Raw genomic sequence first — 21,610 nt, 5'->3', positions numbered from 1 at the left:
TCCCTTAGACAGATAAAAGGAAAAGCATGTTCTGACAAGAACAAAGAAAAGACAAACTATTATTGTTATCAGTCTACTATAATTTAAAGCTATTTAACACCCAGAACTGGGACTGAATTGTGACTACTGAGATTTAATCTCAAGTACTGTGACACAGAAGAAGAAATCTGTAGTTAGAATTTTTGGCTCTATGGAGCATGAATCAATAACACTGTAATTTTCATAACATTTGAGGTGACACAACAAAAAACATTTTTGAGCTAAGATTAAGCTTCTTGCCCAGTACATTAACTGGAAAGAACATACAAAAGCAGAAAGTTTATCACTGTCTCTTTTAATATCTATACATTTTACCTAGAGGCTGCAGTAAGTATCTCCTAGTGTTAAATATTCTTGCAACTCCAGCCAGTGTTAATACCCATGTCTCAGCCCACTGTTTCTCAGCTGTATCCCTTGAATGATGAATGAGAATGTTGCCTCCTCCTGATTCAATCTTCTCTTTGTCAGCTGTTGTAGAAGATTCTCGAACCCTATCCAACAGGTGAAATAAAACCTGTAATAGCCAGGAAAAAAAAGGAAAAATGCAACTTTTCAAATAACATGGCTGCATTCATAGTAAACCAACGAAAACCCAGTAATTTCATTATCCTTTCTGCCACTATGTCACCCTGAAAATTCCCTTGTTCTAAATAGTCTCCACAGCAGTCAAGATTAACAATCAGCCCACTGATGGCCACTTGAGAAGGGTTGGAAATAGGACACTCAAACCCACCAAGAACAGTGTCAGCACCAAGAGAACGCTAAAACCAGTGGATCTCAGACACTTCACAGGTACAACAGGCAGGCTCAAATATAGCCTAAAGCACAACAAACATGACTGTGACTTAGAACACAGCATCTGATAGATCCAAAACAGAATGCAAAGCAAGGCTCCATCTAATACCAGATCAGCCCAGTCACATGACCCTCAAACATCTTCATTTTCACATAAAAGATAAGTCATTCATTTTCGTAGGAAGAAAATAATCTTTTTATCAAACTCTTGAGTAAAAAATAAATAATTAGGATATTAAAATTGTATTTTAAAAGAGGCTTTAAAGGCTAGAGAAGACAAAGTGTAAAAAACATTCCCAAAACCCAAGAGATCGGATTTATGCCACCTTATGTTATCTTTAGAAAGTCCTAATAAATCATCTAAGTGATAATGGTTATTAAATGGTCAATGCTTAATAGAATGTAAATGCTCTTTACAGAGCCTTCAGAGGAAGCTTACACGTCATACCTTCCATATTACTGTGTGCCACGTTGAATGTTGCAGTAAAGTTCCATGAGCACCAATAGTAGAAAACAATGTCTGCCCAGCACTCTTTCTAACTGCAGGTCTGGGATCCACACACAGTTCTCCAAGTTTGGCATACAGGCATAACCAAAGACAGTCAAATGGTGATGCAGGATGAAAAGGTCTGTTCAGCAATACTCCCTTTTCTTCTGCCTGTTTCTGCAACACTGCTTCTTCTTTGTTTAGCTCCTTTTCAATTATTTCACCTCTTTGGAAAAAATAATCTGAAATATTCCACTGCAAAATAAATAAAATACATTGTGTTGTACAATAAAAATAGGGTAATGCTTTAATGATCATGAAATAAATTGCCTCTTATTTTCACAAAGCATTTCGCAAAGTACATTAAGATATTAATTTCCCTACATTGGTGAAATAAGATAAGCACATAAATACTGCAAGGCCCAAAAATTACTCTTCTTTCTCAGCTTTTAGGTTCCCATTATGAAGAATGAATTCATCATTTTAATACATTTATTGTAAAAAAAATGTAATAAAAATAAAATACTGATGAACTGATGCTTACAATGCAATAGTATTTCTTTTAGTAAGGCAGGAATCATGGAGATTAAAGATAAAATGTGCTCACTCAATTTACCTATGATTCCAAATGACGCCATGGGAGTTCAGTTAGAACCCAAAAAGCTACATTGTGGCTTTCATTTGTATAACTGGCTATAGACAAGTTTTCATTAAAAAAAAAAAAGCAAAAATGAGAGCTAGAAGCAGTATCACTGTAGGTTAATACAAAACTCACCAGCAAACCAATTGAAGTTAAGCTAATATTTAGCTCTTGATTGTGAAGTCCAAAGCTTCCTGCAACTTCAACAACTATCTGCAGACAAGTACATGGCATTGTAGGAAGGAAGTCGGTCACAACTAGCTGAAGACACTGGAATGCAGTCCGTATTAAGGACTCTCTTAAAAAAACAAAATAAAAACAAACCACACACACACACTCATTTCACATTTCTTCAAGAGCATGGAAATATTTTGAATACAATACCTCAGGAGATAGCATTATTAAATACAAAAGGAAAAAAATGAAATTATTGTTTTTGAGAAGAATTTGCACCACTTTAATGGGTTTTTTGAGATAAAATTTTAAGCTGAAGCTTAAAATTCTGATGAAGTTGTTTAGTCCATGTTAACTACCTAGTGGAGTTGGAAGTTTAGACTCTCCAGTGGTCCTTAACTGATTTTACATAGTGAAGTCCATTTATCTGTTTTAGAGTTCTAAGGCTTGTTAGTTCAAATGTGTTAGCCAGAACATAAAAAAAGCCACAATGGAAAAAAAAACCCACCAAACCAAGCTTAACTTAAGCATGATAATCCTCCAAAGAACAAGCTGTTCTGAAGATTTTCTCATATCAGCAGTTACAAATTACTTCAAGTATGCCAAATAGGTGGGCAAAATTTTTTTTCTATTTATTAGGAAAGATGCACTCTAATATAATTGTAGTCTTACTTGCTTCAATACTACATTATATCAGACAAAAACTTTTCAAAATATCCACCCTTAAACACATCCTTAATTACTACTTTGCTTTCAGAATTAGATTCTCAATACAAACATAAAAATATAGTACAGAAAAGGTTTGCAAGAAGGAGTTCTCAGAAGCAGCAAGGCCATTTACAACTAAAATCTTGTTCAGTGAGAGACAAAATGAAGGAATCAAAAGGAGTGGTGGAGTGTAGGTAACACAAAATAGGGAAGATGCATTTAAATTTCACTGCAGGGTTTTTTCAATGTTTAATGTACAACAGAAATAACTTCAAAGCTTTGTAATACAGAAACTTGGTGTCCTTCAGGATATACATCCTGGGAAAAAATTTCAGACTACAGACATGTCAGTTACCTATTCCAGAATTACAAGTTAATTTTTTTTTATTAATCCAAAATCAAAATCAGAGGTGGGTCATTTCCACTGTATCGTAACAGCCAACATGATATAGAAACCAGAGGAATACCCAAGAAATTTCACATGGACAGTAATGGTTTAACTAATAATTCTCTAATATGATGAATACTGCAGAGAAACATCCATCCTACCATGTAAGATCAAAGGATTTATCATTGCTATACTGATGGAGGATAGACTCACACAATACTTTCCCCCATACTCATTTAGAGGAGTCTATAAAGTGAAACAGACCCAAACTGCTGCAGTTCCCCCTCCAGTACACAGTTTCAGAGGTATGTGACCTTCAAGGACTCTAAGAGAAAAGAGAAGGAAGCAGGAAATCAAAGTATAGTTCCACTACTCATTTTGAAGTACTGAGTTAATGCGAAAGTAACCTGTCTTTCTAGATTTCAAACACAAGGCTACAAGAACAAATCCAGAACAGTTTTTCCAAATTAAGGCCCCACACTGCTATGTGCCTGAAGAAAGGTTTTAAAGTCCCTCATGCAAGTAGTAACAGTGATACAACTCTTCAAATTGTGGAACTGTCCTTGGTGTTACAGGTGACCATGAAAAGGTAACTATAAATAGAAGAAACTTAAACTCAGTGAGAAATCTAAAGATAGGGCTTTATCTGTGCTTAAAATAAACAGAGGCTTTCCACTGAAAAAGTCTTCAAAGACAGGCTTCCTTTTGTTTGGCAGGATAGTACTGTACAATCCAGAAGTGACCAAAGTATGGTTTTTGGTTATCAAAACGGCATTTTCTGTATTTATAAAAGCCTGGAAAGCAGTTCTCCAGGAAGGTAAATGGACTTGTGTCCTGGAATCCAGGATGTTCACTGATCAGAGGGAAGACACTTGTGAATAAAGTCTTGTGGTCAGTAAGTTAATATTTAAAGTACAATAATAGCATCTGCCTCTTGTATTCACAGCTGTAACTTAGGTAAGAAATTAAAAGTTCCTTCTCAAGGAAAAGGAGGCATGCTTTATTTTTCCTACTCTACTTAATATGATGTGGACAAACACATGTAGTTGAAGTAGATTATTCCATATACTTTGGGGAGGAGACTAAGATATAACACAAGATGTTAGTAACATCTTGAGATATCGGCCAGTGAGATATGGGTTTGAGATTTAATGGGATCTGAAGACTGTCTTGAGAAGGATTTGTGGTGGTTCTCATCATCACTAACAACAGTGAAAATCAAAAGGCATGCAGGAACATATTGCACCAAGTGTGGAAACAACAACTACCAAAGGAAACTTAATTACAAAAGAGAGGATGCTCACAACCAGAATGCCAAAATCGTTGGGAATTTTGGTAGGTACTACTGACAGTGCAAACAATACTGGTCCAAGAGCAAAATCCTTCAAGCATTTGAAGGGGTTTTAGGTTTTTATATGACCAGAAGACTAAAGCTAAGGTGAGACAAAAGGAGAGCTATGCCAAAGAGAATTCTACTGACACTAGAGTTATATGATGACCTATCCTGCTGCTAGTCTTGACTAGCACCTAAAAACCAATAAATATGGTTTGAGCGTGTGGGTATAATTCTTGGTGCTTACAGATACAAAGGCAGATGTTCAATTCATTGCTCATTTCAAAAATACTCATTTCAATTTCATCTCTCACTTTCCCTTGTGGGCAGAGAACAAGTCCACCTCTGCTGGCAACAGAGTCAATTGTGTAAGACAAGGGATTCACCCACAGCCAGTAAATAATCTTCCATCCTTCTGCTACCAGCAACCATTTAGGTAGGAAGGCTTCAAGAAAAAGAGAGAGCTATCAGAAGAAAACACACACTAGAGTCTACTAGAAGATTTAAGAAGAAAAAGAAACAATAGATAAACTGAGCAAGAACTGATTCCCACAGAAATACTGGCAAGCACCAGAGATGAGTCCACCGGATGGCCAAGATCAAATGAAACAGCACATTGAATGTATACTGCATGCTGACTACAGGAGAACGTAGAGTGGAATATTATTCTGGTCTTTTTGAAGATTAATTCAGTAAAATAAAGTGTGCTTCAAGAAGAACTGAAAAGTGTATTCTTGTTGAGTAAAATTTTTCACAAGCCAAAAATTACAATGAGACTATGATTATTGAAGTGGCTATTAAAGTAAAAATATTAGCAGAATTTTTTTCTATTGTTCTTATCTTACATGAGTTTAAAATTTTATTTCCACTACTTACCCCTGATCACTTTGGATTGCCCCCATGACTCCAAGCACCAATGGCCAACCAGGTCCTAAGCTGTCACCTTGACTCTGTAAAATCTGTAGCACACACTCCAACTGCTTGATCCTGATATCAGGATGACTAATGTTTGACAGCTCCTTTAGTGGATTCAATAAAAGCAACTGCAGTCTCTAAAATTAAACAGTAAAGCGTATTAAGGATGCTTACATTTAACTAATAAGTATTTTTATGTATGAGTGAAAACATACAGTACAAATTAAAGATTCATTGAATTAATTCAGTAGCTCGCTCACTAAATGCTCAAATTCAGACCATAAAGGGTCTTTGCAGGAAATCTACCTTCCTGGCCCCTGTTCTCCATGTTCCTCAGGAAGCAGCTACAGATGCTACTACAGCTGCATAAAAAGTGTCATGCGACTTTATGCTCACTCAGCAGGGCTACACTCAGCTTCCTCCTCAAGAGATCATGCAATAAATATCCAATGAGTATCAGTAAAAATATTAGAATGTTTTATTAATCATGGATTGAACAGCTGTAATTTAGAAGGTTAGGCAACACATTTTCTACCTGCCACAGAATCAATAACATATATACTACTAAACATTCTGTAATCGTTTTGCACTCATGGGGATGACCCCTAATTTGTTCTACGAAATTGACATAATATGCAAGTATCATTCTTAGATAGGTATTTGAAAAATGAAAGAGGATAGTTCTTTAGAATGCATGTGGTGGCTCACAATAATTACATCTGAGTGTTACAGCTACAATAGCAAAGCTGCTTTAAGAATAAAGGAGGAAAGCATCTGCTTTTAAACTTACTTTACCTGGTTTTGAGATAATGGAGGATCATGTCTGAATGTCAGTCCTGCTTTAATGAGAGAAGTTAAAGCTTCTGCTCCCCATTCTCTCATTCTGGAGTTGGGATGCTGACAGACCTGAAAACACAACAATGTTTTGTTTAAAGTCACTTTTATTTAACCAACATTTATAATACATTAAAAACTGGTGTTTTAGTTAAATTAGAATGTGCATACAATAGTATAAGAATAATACAATAAATCTCTAAATGGTAAAATTTAGCTTCAGAGTAAAAAAAAAATTTATCTTTTGGATAGACATACCTTCTGAATAAGGAAGCAATAGGAAGCAGTGAAAGACACAGAAGGAAACACAATGAAAATTACACATATAATTCAAGTAAATAAATTTTCCAAAATGAATAAACTAACTGCTAATTCTGATAATGATTGATTAAAAAGCACCAAACAACCCTTCAATAAATGCTAAGATTCTCAGGTTTAACTTAACCTAAAGTTACAAAATTGGAAGTTTCACACACTGCTTAACATAATCAAGTGAGGAACGTAACAGTAGCCAGAGTCTTCTATACTCGCAAACACAAAAAGTAACTATATATTGAAGACAAAATAAACCTCGCTCTCCATGATTTTAAAAGCTTGAGAAAGCAATAGTGAGCATCTTTAAACTCGAGTTTCAAATGCATACCTTCATTTGTCTCTAAATTTTCTAAAGCTAACAACCTTTGTAATTGCTTTTTTAGAATATAAAAATTACAAACACTGTGCATATTCATTTCTTAGATAGCTAGTATGAACTGTGCTGTATCTAATACATTACCCTCACACTAATATGGGAAGTGTACAGTTTCACTGACCACTCCATAATTATTCCCACCCTCCCTTCCAGCCCTAGCTGTGATGATGTGAGAACAGAGTCAGGTCCAAGGCAGTATCATAAAGAAGGGTGATACCTTTTATTGGTGGACCATTCTCCTATCAACCACTAGCCAAACTGAAAAGGTGAACAATGTAAAAGAGATTTAAAAATGTAGACAAGAAATAGCCACTCTCCTGATTTAATTACAATTTTAAAATTTTATATAAAATCAAAAGAGGGAATCTGAAGTACTTCATGCTCTGATTCTGTCCAGATGACCAGTTCCAGAACCAGGGAACAAGCTATTCCCTCAGGTTGTGTTTAATTGAATCATAGCTGATGTTTCCTCCTTCCTTATTGTAGTTCAACAACTTAGGTTTAAAAGGAAATAAGGCAGTACACTTTGCAAGAAAATGAAAGACTCTGTATTTCCTACAAAACAGTGGCAGATTATCTGCACTGCATGGGTAACAGACTGAAACAGACTGCTCCCTAGATGAAAACAGTCTCAAGATGTGGACGATGAACCTTACTGTTTCGTAGGGCAAAAAATAAACAAGAGAAAGAGATGCCTGTGCTTTAAGTCTTTAAACCCAGAAGAACCTAATTTTTTTCTAGATAAAGCAAAATGTGGCTTCCATAAAAAGATATGACCAATCCTTGATACTGGTTGCAACAATGCACTGGTGCTAAGGAAGTATCTGATACATTCTGAGTTATGAGGAAGAAAAGCCTTCTCCTTTACCCATTCTAAAACAAACCCTGTTCTTACATTTTATTCTCCTATATACTTGTGTGGAGAATTAAAACTACAGTTATATTCAATCACCTGTTTTGAGTTTTCAATTCAAGATGTAAGGTTTTTTTTCCTTCATAAAGTATATTTTTCATATTGAAGTTAAAATACTAAAAAAATTGCAACAGGATTGTGACATTTTTATACTTGAACAGTATTCTCTTAAAGAAAGCATTTAGAAGTAAGCTTAAATATTAAAAAATAAACAAATAACCATTTCCTAGTAAATCTTCTGGCTTCAATTCAATTTTTATTGTGTGAGACAGCAAATTTGCACTACCTTAATTAGAAAAATATATAAGGTATAATTACTTGACCCTTTTAAACACTGCTGTGTCAAAAACATATAAAGACTGACAGCACCGTAATAACGCACTCGAGTTGCAACAACAAAGTGCCTAAACCAAAATATATCATTATAATTTAGAAATTTCTTAAATTACACATTAACAACGTATTTCCACGAGATTTTCATTAATACAAACTAAATTCTAGTACAAGTGATAAAAGCCATTAGTTACCTCCAGAAGATGACCGGTCAGAGGTCTCCAAAGAATCTCGATCCTGCGCATGTTAACTAGTCCCGTTTCCAGTAATTTAGCAACAGCAAAAAGTGACGGTTCCTTAATAAAATGGAATTGGAGCACATGACTGTGAGGTAGCTGCGATAAGGCGGGAGCGTTTTGCTAGGGATAATCTCTAAGCCGAAGCGCAGCTCGTTCCGCAGGCGGCGGAGGCTGCGCAGCTCCCGCGGCAAGCGCAGTGCCGCAGAGCGGCCACAGGGGGGCGGCAGGCTGACACAAACCAGAGACGCACTGGCCCCGCACAGCCCTCCCTCCGAGCGCCTCTGTAACACCGAGCTAAGCAGCCTTCTCCCCACGGCGACTCTTCAAATTATACGGCAAAAATATGGAATATTTCATTTCTTAATACACTAATTTTTTATCTTTCATTTGCTCCATAAATTCTCTGCAGGAATATGATACATTTCCCATTCATCAAATGTATCTGTAAATATTTGTGATAAGCTTCATTAAATTTTATTTTTTTTTTAAATAAACATAGAGTCAAAATGACTGTTGCACTGAAATCATTCTCTCTTCCCATTTCTGCTGATTTCTTACTCTAGTTTTCAACTGCTTTTAAACACAAACTTTGCTTATTAAATTCATTCTCTGTTGCTGTAATAGCAAACTATTAAAAAACATGTTCTCTGTCTTAATTCTCTCTAGTGTAACAGATTAAGGACAAAGTTTCAGAAACTCTCCTCTGGGATAAGATTATGACTAGGAGACTATATATTCAATCTTACCCAATCACAGGGTCCTCAACCTTTCTGGGCTGAAGCTGACATGATTACTAACTATGGTTTCCCCAAGTAAATATGACTTACCAGGTTTTTAAAGACCTAATTGTCAGGCTTTCTCTGACGTACATTAAAGAGAAAACTGAAATGAAAATTAGCATCTCACAGAACATACTGTGCTACTCAGCATCCCTAACCTCTGAAATTACATAGGCTTTTAAAAGTTTCATCCACCCACAACCTTATTAATGGAAACACATGACATTCCTTAAAAAGCACAGGAATGCAGTGAGGATGTTCAGAGAATCTAGTAACAGTATAAACTATTAAAAACAAGACATTCTCTGGCTCATATTTTATTTTTTAATCTAGAGCATCAAAGGTATTACTGGTTTTAGTATTAGAAATAGTTAATTAAAGAATAAATGTACAAGTCTTCTGCCTGTTTCATAAAAATATCTGAAAAAATACACAACTCTTTCTATACCTTATTGTTTCCATAGGCCATATCCATGGCTTCCAGAGACAAGGAGCAAAGGGCATTTATTAGGTGATGTAAAGACACATCGTCAAGGTACCTGAAAAATAACTGCTATCAAAACACTGTCAAGTTTGATATACATATATTACTTTAATTACAAGATAAGGTTTCTTACTGTGAGTTTTCAAAAAGCTTTGAAATCATGCTGGATATAGATGGCAGATCAGTCATAACCGCTGTAGTAAGAACCTTGAATAAAAGGCAGAAATACGTCTTACAGATTGTAAAAGAAAATACTATATAACCATTAATTGAAAAACAAACAATCATGCTTACTGTGCTTGGCCCTTCCACAGCTCTTCCAGGTTTTAATGCACCCCCAACACTAGGCTTCAGTCCCAGAATCCACACAAGATGCTGAAAAATACAAAAGGATCATTTTTCAGGCAGAGAAGAAATTAGCATTGTACTCAAGCTAGCCACCAACCTTCCGCCAAACACAACTCAAGAGAAATGCCACAGTGCTTATTCAGGGCAATTCACAGTACACCTTGAGAAGACTCAAAGCTTCTTCTATTGCTCACTGAGCAATTGAAAAACAAATTATAGCAAAACACCAAGGCATAACAGCAAGGCATAAATATTTCCTGTGAGGGAAATATTACCTGAAGGGTAGCCAGGACAAGTTGCCACGATGTACCCAGAACAGCTCCATGGAAGTGAGCTAGGTTGAGTAATGTCCTCATACACTGGATATTTTTTGATGTCAGCTACGAAAATAAAAACAGCAACCAAACAGCCATCCAGTTTTTATCATCCATAATGATAGTGTTTCTAGCAAACTTCCAATTTTTGCTGAAGTGCTTTAAAATTACTTTTTTTTTTGCATTACTGAAATATATTTTTTTAGAGAAGTAGTTCAGTATTTCTCCTTCTCTCAGGCTTATCATGGTAAAGCTGGATATGAGTACTTGAGTGCTGCATCCAGCTCTGCAGTCTCCAATACTGGAAGGACATCAATCTGTTGGAGGGCCACCAAGATGTTTAGAGGGGTAAAACACCCCTCCTATGAGGAAAGGCTGGGAGAATCAGAATTGTTCAGCCTGGAAAAGAGAAGGCTTAGGGATGACCTAATTGCAGCCTTCCAGTACCTGAAAGGAACAACTTCCAGGAAAAACAGGGCAAGACTATTTACAAGAGCATGTAGTGACAGGACAAGAGGGAATGGGTTCAAATTGAAAGAGAACAGGTTTCAGTATTAGGAAAGAAATCTTTGAGGCTGGTGAGTCACTGGAACAGGTTGCCTAGGGAAGTAGTCAATGCCCTATCCCTTTCAGGTTGGATGGGGCTCTGAGCAAGCTGGTCTAGTGGAAGGTGTCCCTGCACATGGCAAGTGGGTTGGAATGAGATGATCTTTAAGATTCTTTCCATCCCCAACCATCCTGTGATTCTATGATTTGATCACTGCCCTCGCCTCCCAGTTTCACATTATTATCAGACACAAATTGAAGTATTCCAGCTTAATTGCATCATCTCCACTAAAATCGGTCTATCTTAAATGAGCCTTCACACACAGGCACATAACATGGCTGAGATCTAGAGTTTCCAAATGGAATAGATAAGAACTTCTGAGCTAGAAGTCAGAAAAAAACAAGAATAAGAATTCTTTGCAATTAGATAGCTTTACTGTCCAGGGCTGTTCCAAATTAAAGACTTAGGACAATAGATCAGCTCACCATTATTTGTAAGAATGCTGTGCATCTGTAGCCTGGTTTTGAGACACACTGAGATGCAGGAAGAAATAGTTAAGCAAAGTAAGATCACTTACAAGGTGTACTTACCATAACTGTTCCCTGTGGCTGAAGAGCTAAGGGTTGCCCTACTGCAACAACTTGCTGGTGAGACTCACTTGAGGGACTAATCATTTGAACATTCTGTCCCTGAATGGAATATGCTGGATGAAAATTGAAAAGAGAAGAAAAAAAAAACACCCCTAAATTTAAAATCCAGTATTGACTTGTAGTAATAACTACCTTCTGGCAAACAGACTCCACAAAATTTTTTTACAGTGTTAGCTTTAACATACCTCACTTTGAGACCTTTGGTTATATTTAGATTAGAGTGTCATTGCCCTAGAAAGTTAAAGATCTAGCAATTACTCCCTGTTTCTAACTACTAGACATTGCTTGTGATACATTTATATATTTTATGTCAAGACTGAAATATTTATGCTTAAGATATGAGCATTAGAATGTCTCAACCCAGTTTTTGATAGAAATTGTATGTAAATGGTATCACTGTGCACTCCCATTCTGAGTGCACTCCAGTGCACTCAGAAAACGACTGCGTCATCGATGGTGTATCATGATATTTTTCCAATATGGGACTCCAAGACACCAATTTTATAACTCAATCGTAACAAGAAGAGCAACCTGTACAAAATAACTGAGGTTCCCTGCTTTGTTTTTATAGATATCTGAGTAGTTCAGTCATGTGTACTTCTTAACAGACTTACAAGCTAATAATACACTTAGCTGGTACACTGGACTGAAGTAAAGGTGCTGGTCCTTGTTCCTAGAGTAAGGTATTTTTGTTTTATATTAAGAGCTCTAATGTTAGATGCATCTGTGTATTTTTCAGGTAGTTGCTTTTCTTAGTAAGTAGTAATTCACTTTCAAAGTTAGAAATGGAGTACATCCTAAACCAGCATATATTATGAATTGCAACATTCTCTCAAGATGTCGGACACATCAATTCAGCTTTTTGTAGGCTGTAGAGAGAACAGAACTTAGGTCTTCCACTTATGCATAAGTATTACCATCACTAGACAATCGTAGATAAGACTGTAGTACATCACAAATGCAGGATGTCCTAGCCAAAGCTTTAGAATCCAAGTTGCCCAGAGACCTTTTCAGATTTTGAATGCCTTGATTACATACCCCAACAGATCTTTACAATGGTAGAGAGATCTCAGAATTTGAACTTTTGATATATGTGAATCTTTCAGGAAAATTTAGGTTGATCAGAATGATAGTAAGCAAATGTTACAAGACTAACCAGCTCTGGGAAGCAGGTGATCTAGGTGCTGTCTGAGGATTCTAACTTACTTTAAAACAGCCAAATACTACAGCTGCATGTCTTTGGAATCACATCCTGAAAAAATTTGGTTTACATGACAATACTAAGAAACACAATTAAGAAAAATGTATATATTTACATTTGCTGGACAGAGCTGCAGTTGTGCTGTTTAATACAGTAAGGGCATAGTGAGGAGGCAAGGATCCTTTGCAAATGGCAGTGATAAAGGCATCTCTTGATGTTACAAGACCCAGTCTTCCACAAAGTGCAGCCATGGTCAATTCTGCTTTTAGAATATTTTCAGTAGCAGCTTCATCAGTGCTGAAAGAGTACAAATTGTTCAGCAAGAATTAATACAGAGCACAGAGACAGGCAGCTAACCAAAACTGAAATCCATAAGAACATATACTTTAAATCCATTAACACTATAAATATTGAAGAACAAGCATAACCAATCAACAAAATTCTTCAGAACCACTTCCTACAAAATTGAACTTTACTTCTCAGTGACTTGGTAATGATACAATGAGAAGACATTTTAAACTAATTTCAGAAAATGGTTTGATTACAAAAGGCTCTTTGAAGGAGTCAATTAATTTACCACAGTCATTTCCCAGTAAAAAGCTTTTCCACTTTAAAGATTAGATAGTACTAACAAGTACAAAGACATTACTTAGTCTTTTACTTGCAGTAATCAGGACCTGGAATCACTTCAGTATGTTGAAACATGCAAGCAAAGTAAACAGAAATAAAGATACTTTAAATAGTTTACATGCAACCCTTTGAAAATGCAGTTAATTGCTCTGTATTGAAATACATTAAAGGTTGACATTGGACTTCTGGAGACTTCTGTGTCATTTACTCAGTCTAAGCCACAAACCTGACTGCTCAGATGCCATGAATGTGGTATGTTCACAACTGTCAATTTGACTAGTATCAAAAGTCAGCTCAAAATATAGCTTGGAATACCAACTTCGAAAAATCAAGAGAAATGAAAGACTAGATACCTTGCATCAAGTAGAAGGGATAGAGCAGCCAGAAGACCACACCAACAAGCGTTCACCATTTCTTCCCAGACAGCTCTGCTAACTTAAAAGAAATATATAAACTTTTTTATAGCAGAAACACAGTGGTTCCCTTAATAACTTTCAATTGTGTCACAAACAAAATGCTTACTTATGGCTTTTCTGGAAGTATGTTTTTGTATGTATGTTTACACAGCCAGATATATGTGAACATGGAAACACACACCAGTATTATTTAAACAGCTTGCATTTAAAGTAACAATTCTGAGGTAAAAAAAAAATAAATCACCAGGCAATGCTTTTTCTAATAGCATCAAAAAACCCCACCAAAATCCAACTATTTTAAATCTTTGTCTATAAAAAAAACCATTCAGAAGTGCAAAAATATGGGATAAGAAATTCACTGAAATTTTGCATGAAGTAAAAATACTCTCCTGTGGTATCTATAGTTCTCTTTTTTTTTTTTTTTTTTGTTGTTGTTGTTTTTTTTTGGGGGTGTGTGTGGGTTTGTTTTTGTTTTTGTTTCTTTCATTTAATAGGGAAAAAGATACTGGTCTAGCAAATGGGCACCTGCCCAGCCCATCTGCACCCCTCCCTCTCTGCCCCGCAGCACCACGGAGAGCGCCCCGCTCCCGAGGCAGTGCTTGGGATGAAGCCCCTCTGCTCCTCCCCGTCCTTTTGGCACCCCCGGGGCCTTGGCTCAAACTTCAGCTGTACTGCTCCTGGAGCATGAGCCAAACTCACTGCTCAAACACAAGTCTTTCTGTACATACAGACCCCCCTATACAGACTCATCACATGTTCCACAAAGACAATCCTCACTTCGCAGCAGTTCTGCTTTTAAAGAAGTCCTTCTCTATATATATACTGCATTCTTACTAAAAATTTCTCCATTAAAACATTCCTTTTATGTTGTTACTAGAAATATATTTTTCTTTTAATGTGGTCATAACTCTATTTCTCCCAGTCAGGTTGTCTCTTGTGGCCTTAGATCTCAGTGTTCTGCTTTTGGCTTAACACTAAGTCAAGAACTTTTTTAAATGGAAATGCTGTTCCATTAAAAGAAAAAAAACAAAAAACAAACAACAAAACACTTCACTGAAAGTTTTTCTATATAAATAAGAAATGATAAATTTAAGCAAAAAAGCATGAAATTTAAAAATCTGCTTTCCATAAAACTGTGGTATTTCATATAGTGTTTGCATTTTCAAATACCTAGTTCTTTCTCTGATTGGTCAGAAACAGACTGCAAATCTTGCTCTGAAGACTGTGCTGGTAATGAAGTTGCCTCTGCTGTGGTTTGAATGACAGTTTCTGCCTCTCCCAACTCTCCTTCGATCATGGTAGTGATACCACGGACAAGATCCAGCAAACAGTGAAATGCCACTGACATTGCATAGCCCTCAGGAATTGTAGGTGGCTCAACTTTGTCCAGCATCTCCAAACTAAAAAAATTGAAAAAATGACAAGTGTGTAGCAATACCACTGTTTTAAAAAAAATAATAAAAAATAAGATTCCAAATGAATGATAAGTACAAACAGGTCTCAAATACAATACTTCAAGATTTATTGCAACTCAAGAAAAAAAACCTTCAAGTCATTAAGTAAAAGAATAAATTAATGACTAAATAAGACAGTAAACAAAAGGGGACAAACCCTGAGTACAGATCTGCAAAAAACATTTCTAAAAATACACTAAGACATATAAGTAAGCATCACAGATAATTCTACTTGTATTATTATTTTACTTAAAGCCACTGCAACAGCACTTATTCAGAAGAATACTAGTATCTAGGAGCAACAGAGGAAATACATCAGGAAATCGTGACAGAGTGAACATAGTTATAACAACTTGAGGACAAGCCAGCCATTCTATTATCATTATCTTTGAGTCCACATGACTAGAAAAGCCTGTCCATAGCCAGATATTACATGGCCAAATACTCATCAACTATATGCCCAGGTAAACAATGGAAGTTATTTGTACAAAGAGGATAAATCTACATGATTCACTGCTGAAAAGCATGCAATTAAAACATCACTATGCTGGAACAGCAGTCTCACTGCCACTTTTCTCCATCTTTTTCTTTAAAAGCACATGAAGAACTGCTGAGTTAAAAATCCAACAGAAATTGTAGCTGACACAGCAGCATCTATACAAGTAGAGACAGTCTGTTACAAAAACTACCTGCTACCCAAACAATCATTATTTCATCATTTTTTACTCCACAAACTACTTTTTAAAAAGCTATATATTCCAGCTACATACCAAAGGTACTTTTATAGTCTAGTGTCACCATTCCTGTGTGCACAAAGATTTTTTCCTTCTCCCAAACATGCCACACTTCAGTGACCATCTCTAATTTCCTGAAGATAGCTGCCTCAGATATCTGGGGGAGCAGGAACTACAGCTAAATCAAATGGTCAGCATTTCATTCTCTATATAAAAGTAACTGTGAATATATATACAGGTCTAATGAAAATTATTAGTGGGTTTTATAGTAACAATATTTTTTGTGAGGTAGAGGTCACATCCTTTTACTTCTGAAGATAGAAAATGCTAACTATTGAATAAATTGTATGAGTTGTTATTGTTACACAGCAATGGTAGTGAAAAGTCTTGAATAGTGTGTCTATTCCTCTTAAAAACATTTAGTTCCTTAAGTAAAGGGAAAGAGAAGGCATAATGGTCTGTGGAGAAACTTGTTCAAAAGTATGAGATGTGGCCATTGTTTGAAAATCTAATGGCAGCAGAAGAGAATTGGTGATAGAATATGACACGTTACAGCAAATCATCTCCTTACATACAGGGACTACAGACAAAAGTACAAGATAGCAGAAAAAAACTGCTGTGAAATGCTTATGACAACTCTAAATCTTATACAAAAGAAAAAATTCAAAAATTATGCAGAGAAAATCATAGAGTCACTTGAGGTATCCAAAGGTAAAACACAAGCAAGTTTAGAGCAAAATAGACTATGATGGTGGCTGCAAGGTTCTTGATCCAGTTAAGAATAGATAGCAAGAAGAAAGAAAAGGAAGAAAAGTGGAAGTTGTAGTAGCTGACCAAATTAATTTGTATTCTCTGAGTACAGACAGGTAAACTAAAACAACATTTGTGTTCAGTGCTGGAATAAAAAGTCAACACATACACATTAACTATTGAAATCTGAGGATGATTTTTTTTTTCTTCTGCATCTCAAAGGCAGATAAAGGAGTTCCTACCCTAAAAATATTGAGATCCAGGCTATTTGCAGATTTCACTGAATTTTAGTATGTCAAAATTTTATGGTGGTACAAATAACTTCAAGTTTGGAAGCGCTTGCCCCTCAATGGTCATGACTAATATGAAAAAAATTGCACCACTTAAAAAGTAACATAGTATTTGCAGCTTTAAACTGAGAACACCATCTCCATTGTACTAAGGCATGACAAAATAATTTGCCATTCTAAGGAGCATTGAGAATCCAGCCTTGGTATACAGGTCAATATATTGTTTGAAATGACAACCAGACCAGTATCTACCACAATATCCTGCTCAATAAAAACTGTAAATACAGTACAGCTGTTTTGAGAAAGCTATTTTTCATTCCCACTGATGTCCTGCTTGCTTAATGCCCTTCATGTTTGCCATTACAAAATGCAGCAACAGGTTTTCCAAAATTGTTCTATACTACAGGGAGGTCTAAAAGTGAAGAGTTAATACAGGTAATATGATAGGAAAACAAAATCCAACTGATGCTAAAACCATAGGGGACATTCCAACCAGAATCCAGCGCACTCAGAAAAAAAACAAGCAAAAAGATCAGAACACCTCATGGCACCAACAAAGAGAAAATTCCTAATAGACATCAACACCAGTGAAACAAAAGCCTCAATATTCACTAGTAAAAAAAAAATCCTTACATCATCAGATTCAAAATAAAAATACTTGTTACATACATTTTCAAAACTAGAGGTACTCACTATGTAGCTTTAGCACTGCCTTGTACTGTTACATTCAGGATGGGGATCCAAGTGCCTCTGTACTCAAAGGCAGGTAATACAGTTGCACCTCCACCCATTCCAAGCACTCCTGGGTTCGTTTGTGCTGAGCCAGTATTCCCTGATGCATTGCTTCCTGTTCACAAAAACCAAGTGATAAAATCAACCAATCTCGTATTTGTGATCAACAAACATGCTTTTCCTTTTTCTACATTTAAATTTTGAGACACCAGGATTATTCTGAAGACACCTAGTTCAATAACAAAAATCAACAATAACATAAAAAACTATTTCTGAGCTCCCTCTGCTGTCTAAAACATTATCTTTTGTTTAGTTCATTGATGGCAACTGCCTAATGTCCAGTCAGAATGTAATGTTTCTGTGAAAGGTACAGCAACATTGATAACATTCTGTGAATGAATTAAACTTACACAGTCCTGATGAAAGAATGTATGTTTTAGTGAAGAGTCAGACAGATACTTGAAAGTTAAGGATTATTTACACAGTTGTATCAAGAACCCAGTAGCTAAAAAGTTTAATTACTTCAATAACAAACTTGCAAGATTTCAGAAATGCAAAAACCACAAGAAGAAAATCAAAGAGAATGGCAACATTTGAATCTGTTCCATGCCAAGGCAGAATAAAACAAACCTCATCAGGGAAGAGGCGACAATGTGCCAACCAACAGCTAGGAAGAGACCAATTTTGGTTCCAACTGAGGAAGCAAAAAAAAGTAGCTAAAAGAACAAGGAAGTCTGTATATATACACACTTCCTTCATAGAGAAGGACATCTCTACTTACTAAGAATAGGCCCATAGATTCCAATTCTCTCTGAAGAGACAATGGGGAGAGATAGCAGAATCCCCAGGACAGCAACTCACAGTTTAACTGCCATTTTGGTGTGCTTGCTTTTAATATGTGCAGAGTAAGCTACTAATTTAGGCAATAAACTCCTAACTTAGGCAATGTGAATACATAGAAGCTTATGCAAACACTTTAACACAGTAACACTTAACAAACTGAAACAAAAAAAATTCATGCTGGTAAACACATGGTAAACCAAACACTGACACTAACACAGTTACACTGGAAGTCATTTTCTATAATTCCACTGTGTAGTCAGACACATGCAACTATTTTTTATTAGTCTAGCTCATTAAAGTGGGTGGTAAACATTGCCCAGTATAGTAAAACAGACACAGAACTTCAGCAGATGCAGCTTCCAATTCCTATGAAAAAAGGTAGCCTGTTGCAAGACTGAGGCTCAAAAATCAAGTGTATAAGTAGTGTAAATGTCCAAAGCCAGGTTGGATAAGGCTTAGAGCAACCTAGTCTGTTGGAAGGTGTCCCTGCCCATGGCCAGGGGGCTGGAACTAGAAAACGCTGAAGGTCTCTTCCAACACAAGCCATTCTACGATTCCAAAACACAGCCTGCTATGAGAGCACTGCTGTTATAATCAGAAAATTCAGTTAGAGAATTACATTGCATTGATTTGCTCTTTGCATGTCAAATATGGCCACAGGAGGAAAAAAAGTAGAAAAGAAATGAATGAGAAAGTGACATGAAAAGCACTCAAACAGAAAGAAGAAGTGAAAAGGAAAAGAGAAAACAAACTGAAATAATCATCCAGAGAAATAGCAACAGCACTAGAGGTAGGACCCTACTGCAGTGCTGTTTCACTTGAGACAAAATTTAGGTTTTCAGAATGAGTATTACAGAATGGCTTCTCATATGTGCATGTTACATGGTAAAAAGCGTTCTTCTGATTTACTTGAAGATAATTAAGCTAACCTAGAAATAATACTAATAGAAATGTTCTATCAGCTGCTGTAGAGACAGCTACTGAACAATAGACATAGACACAAATTTTCTCATGCTATCACTGCTAACTCGAGCATGGGATTCCAATTTCATGAGTGAATACTGGAAGGTGTGAGTCTAAACCCAAACTTTTCCATGTTTCTTAATTTAATAGCAGATACGATAAACAATAATTGCATTTATTATCTGCCTTTTATCTCCTTTAAGAAGGTATATCAAAAGACACCCTTATGAAATTTTATGTTGTTTGTTGGTGAGGACTGCTTCCAGAGCTATAGGAAGAAGCAGAGAGCCTTAACTTGGGACATAAACACCTGCAAAGGCATTAACAGGATGATCATTTCTTCTTATTAAAATACAAATATACTTAGTGAAATGCCAAAACCCTGTCTGCAAGACAATGAAGTCTTTTCAACGTGTGTATGACTACAGCTTACAAAAAAAGACAGAGATAATTTGTAAAATACACATCTTTCATTCTGCCTCTTGGCTCCCTCACTCCAGTTTTGGCCTTGCACATCCAGAAGAATTAGTGATTGCCTCCCACAAACACACACCTTCCTACTACTTAAATTGTGCACTGCCATAAATGACATACCTGCACACGGAGACAGAAACCAAACACATTTTTTATAGTCAGAAATTAGAAATAACTCCTTTGGAATCTCCCTCTGAAAAGTTGTGAAACAAGGAGCTTGGTCACCGCAGAAACCGGAATCAAGGCAGGAGCACTGCTCTCCTGTCTGGGGTCTATGCCTTCCCCACAATACAGGTAGATAAAATCCCCTGTTGTACCAGAGCTAAGAACACTAGTTTGTCTCAAGCTAGCTTTTCACCAAAATAAAGACAGAAGCACAGAGCTGTACCAAAGCTGAATTGAAACAGATTTCATTATTACAAGAAAATGATGGGAAAATAAAATTATAATAAAGACTTACCAGCTTGGTTTGGTGTTGCTGATGTGTTCCCCGTGCTTGGTACAAGAAATAAAGACTGGATAAAGGACCCCAGTGCATTCACAATATCACGGAAAACTTTAGTGGAATGTTGCTTCATATCATATGACTGACAAAAAGACCTGGAAGGTGTTTTATAAAACAGAAAATATTTGACAAATTGGGGACTAAAAGAATATTTTAACAGCAACTTCACCTCCATACACACTCCAAGCTGTAGACTAAAAGCACATTTTAACAGCAAATATTTAGGTAAACAATAATATTTAATTTTAGGTCAATGTTCCTTTGACACTGCTAAGACACAGACATACTCAAATAACTATAATTCAGCCCTTCCTGGATAATAAGCACTGCCCTAATGCATTACACAAAATTATCATTAAGAGCTTATCGCATTTAAATTTCTATACATTTGCAATGTTTTAGGAAGCATTTTCCATTAGAGAAAAATAATAAAAATATATCTTGAAGGTTATGTAAAAGCAAAAGCCAATATATTTAATACCTTAATAGCTGAGGCTGCACACAGAGCCTGTGAATAGATTCTACTGCAACTGCTCGTAGCCACTGTGGTTTGTCTGCATCCAGAAACTTAACCAGCAATGACAGAAAGATTTCACATTCTGTTACCTAAAATATATAGTTCATAATAATTAATAAAAAGCCTCCTACAATTTATTTTCTAAAAAAACTTCCATATCAGGAGTCCTATCACAGCAAGTTTTGTACAGAATTTTAAAAAATCTCTGGAATGAGTACTTACTCATAATTATATAAAAACATAACATTTTTGACAAGCTAAAATCACATATGCAATCATACTGAAGGAGTTAAATTCCTCACAGACATTGCAATAAAGGTCATACATATGCTAGAGTAGACAAATGAAAAATATCTTTTTAGCAACTATCCAAAACTCGGGACATAAGAAGAGCCGAACATGTGTTTTTATCCACATTCTGCCAACAGCTTTAGCAACTCACGTCAAAAGCCTCCTAGAAAGTATTAACAAGGCACAGTAATCATAATTA

The 21,610-nt window shown here is 36.1% G+C and overlaps 1 protein-coding gene across 7 annotated transcripts in view; it reads right to left on the bottom strand.

Moving 5' to 3' along the window:
- The window catches only part of MON2 (MON2 homolog, regulator of endosome-to-Golgi trafficking), a 66,015-nt gene that overhangs the window by 21,475 nt on the left and 22,930 nt on the right, over nt 1-21,610 (bottom strand). For 4 of the 7 annotated variants that reach the window (XM_038153399.1, XM_038153401.1, XM_038153403.1 and 1 more), the window contains exons 9-26: nt 21,085-21,209; nt 20,559-20,698; nt 17,780-17,933; nt 15,029-15,258; nt 13,796-13,877; nt 12,928-13,109; nt 11,552-11,664; nt 10,376-10,480; nt 10,047-10,127; nt 9,886-9,959; nt 9,717-9,807; nt 8,445-8,546; nt 6,572-6,574; nt 6,275-6,385; nt 5,441-5,616; nt 2,097-2,259; nt 1,283-1,576; nt 355-553 (exon numbers count right to left, since the gene is read on the bottom strand). In XM_038153399.1, the coding sequence (XP_038009327.1) occupies nt 355-553; nt 1,283-1,576; nt 2,097-2,259; nt 5,441-5,616; nt 6,275-6,385; nt 6,572-6,574; nt 8,445-8,546; nt 9,717-9,807; nt 9,886-9,959; nt 10,047-10,127; nt 10,376-10,480; nt 11,552-11,664; nt 12,928-13,109; nt 13,796-13,877; nt 15,029-15,258; nt 17,780-17,933; nt 20,559-20,698; nt 21,085-21,209 (2,425 nt within the window). The remainder of the gene's footprint in view (nt 1-354; nt 554-1,282; nt 1,577-2,096; nt 2,260-5,440; nt 5,617-6,274; nt 6,386-6,571; nt 6,575-8,444; nt 8,547-9,716; nt 9,808-9,885; nt 9,960-10,046; nt 10,128-10,375; nt 10,481-11,551; nt 11,665-12,927; nt 13,110-13,795; nt 13,878-15,028; nt 15,259-17,779; nt 17,934-20,558; nt 20,699-21,084; nt 21,210-21,610) is intronic. The other 3 variants (XM_038153402.1, XM_038153400.1, XM_038153405.1) reach the window with 1 other exon arrangement.

This window comes from Motacilla alba, chromosome 1A (genome assembly GCF_015832195.1).
Source record: "Motacilla alba alba isolate MOTALB_02 chromosome 1A, Motacilla_alba_V1.0_pri, whole genome shotgun sequence".
NCBI classification, from domain to species: Eukaryota; Metazoa; Chordata; class Aves; order Passeriformes; family Motacillidae; genus Motacilla; species Motacilla alba.
Note: the sequence above shows the minus strand (reverse complement) of the source record. Positions and strands in the feature narration are given on the sequence as shown.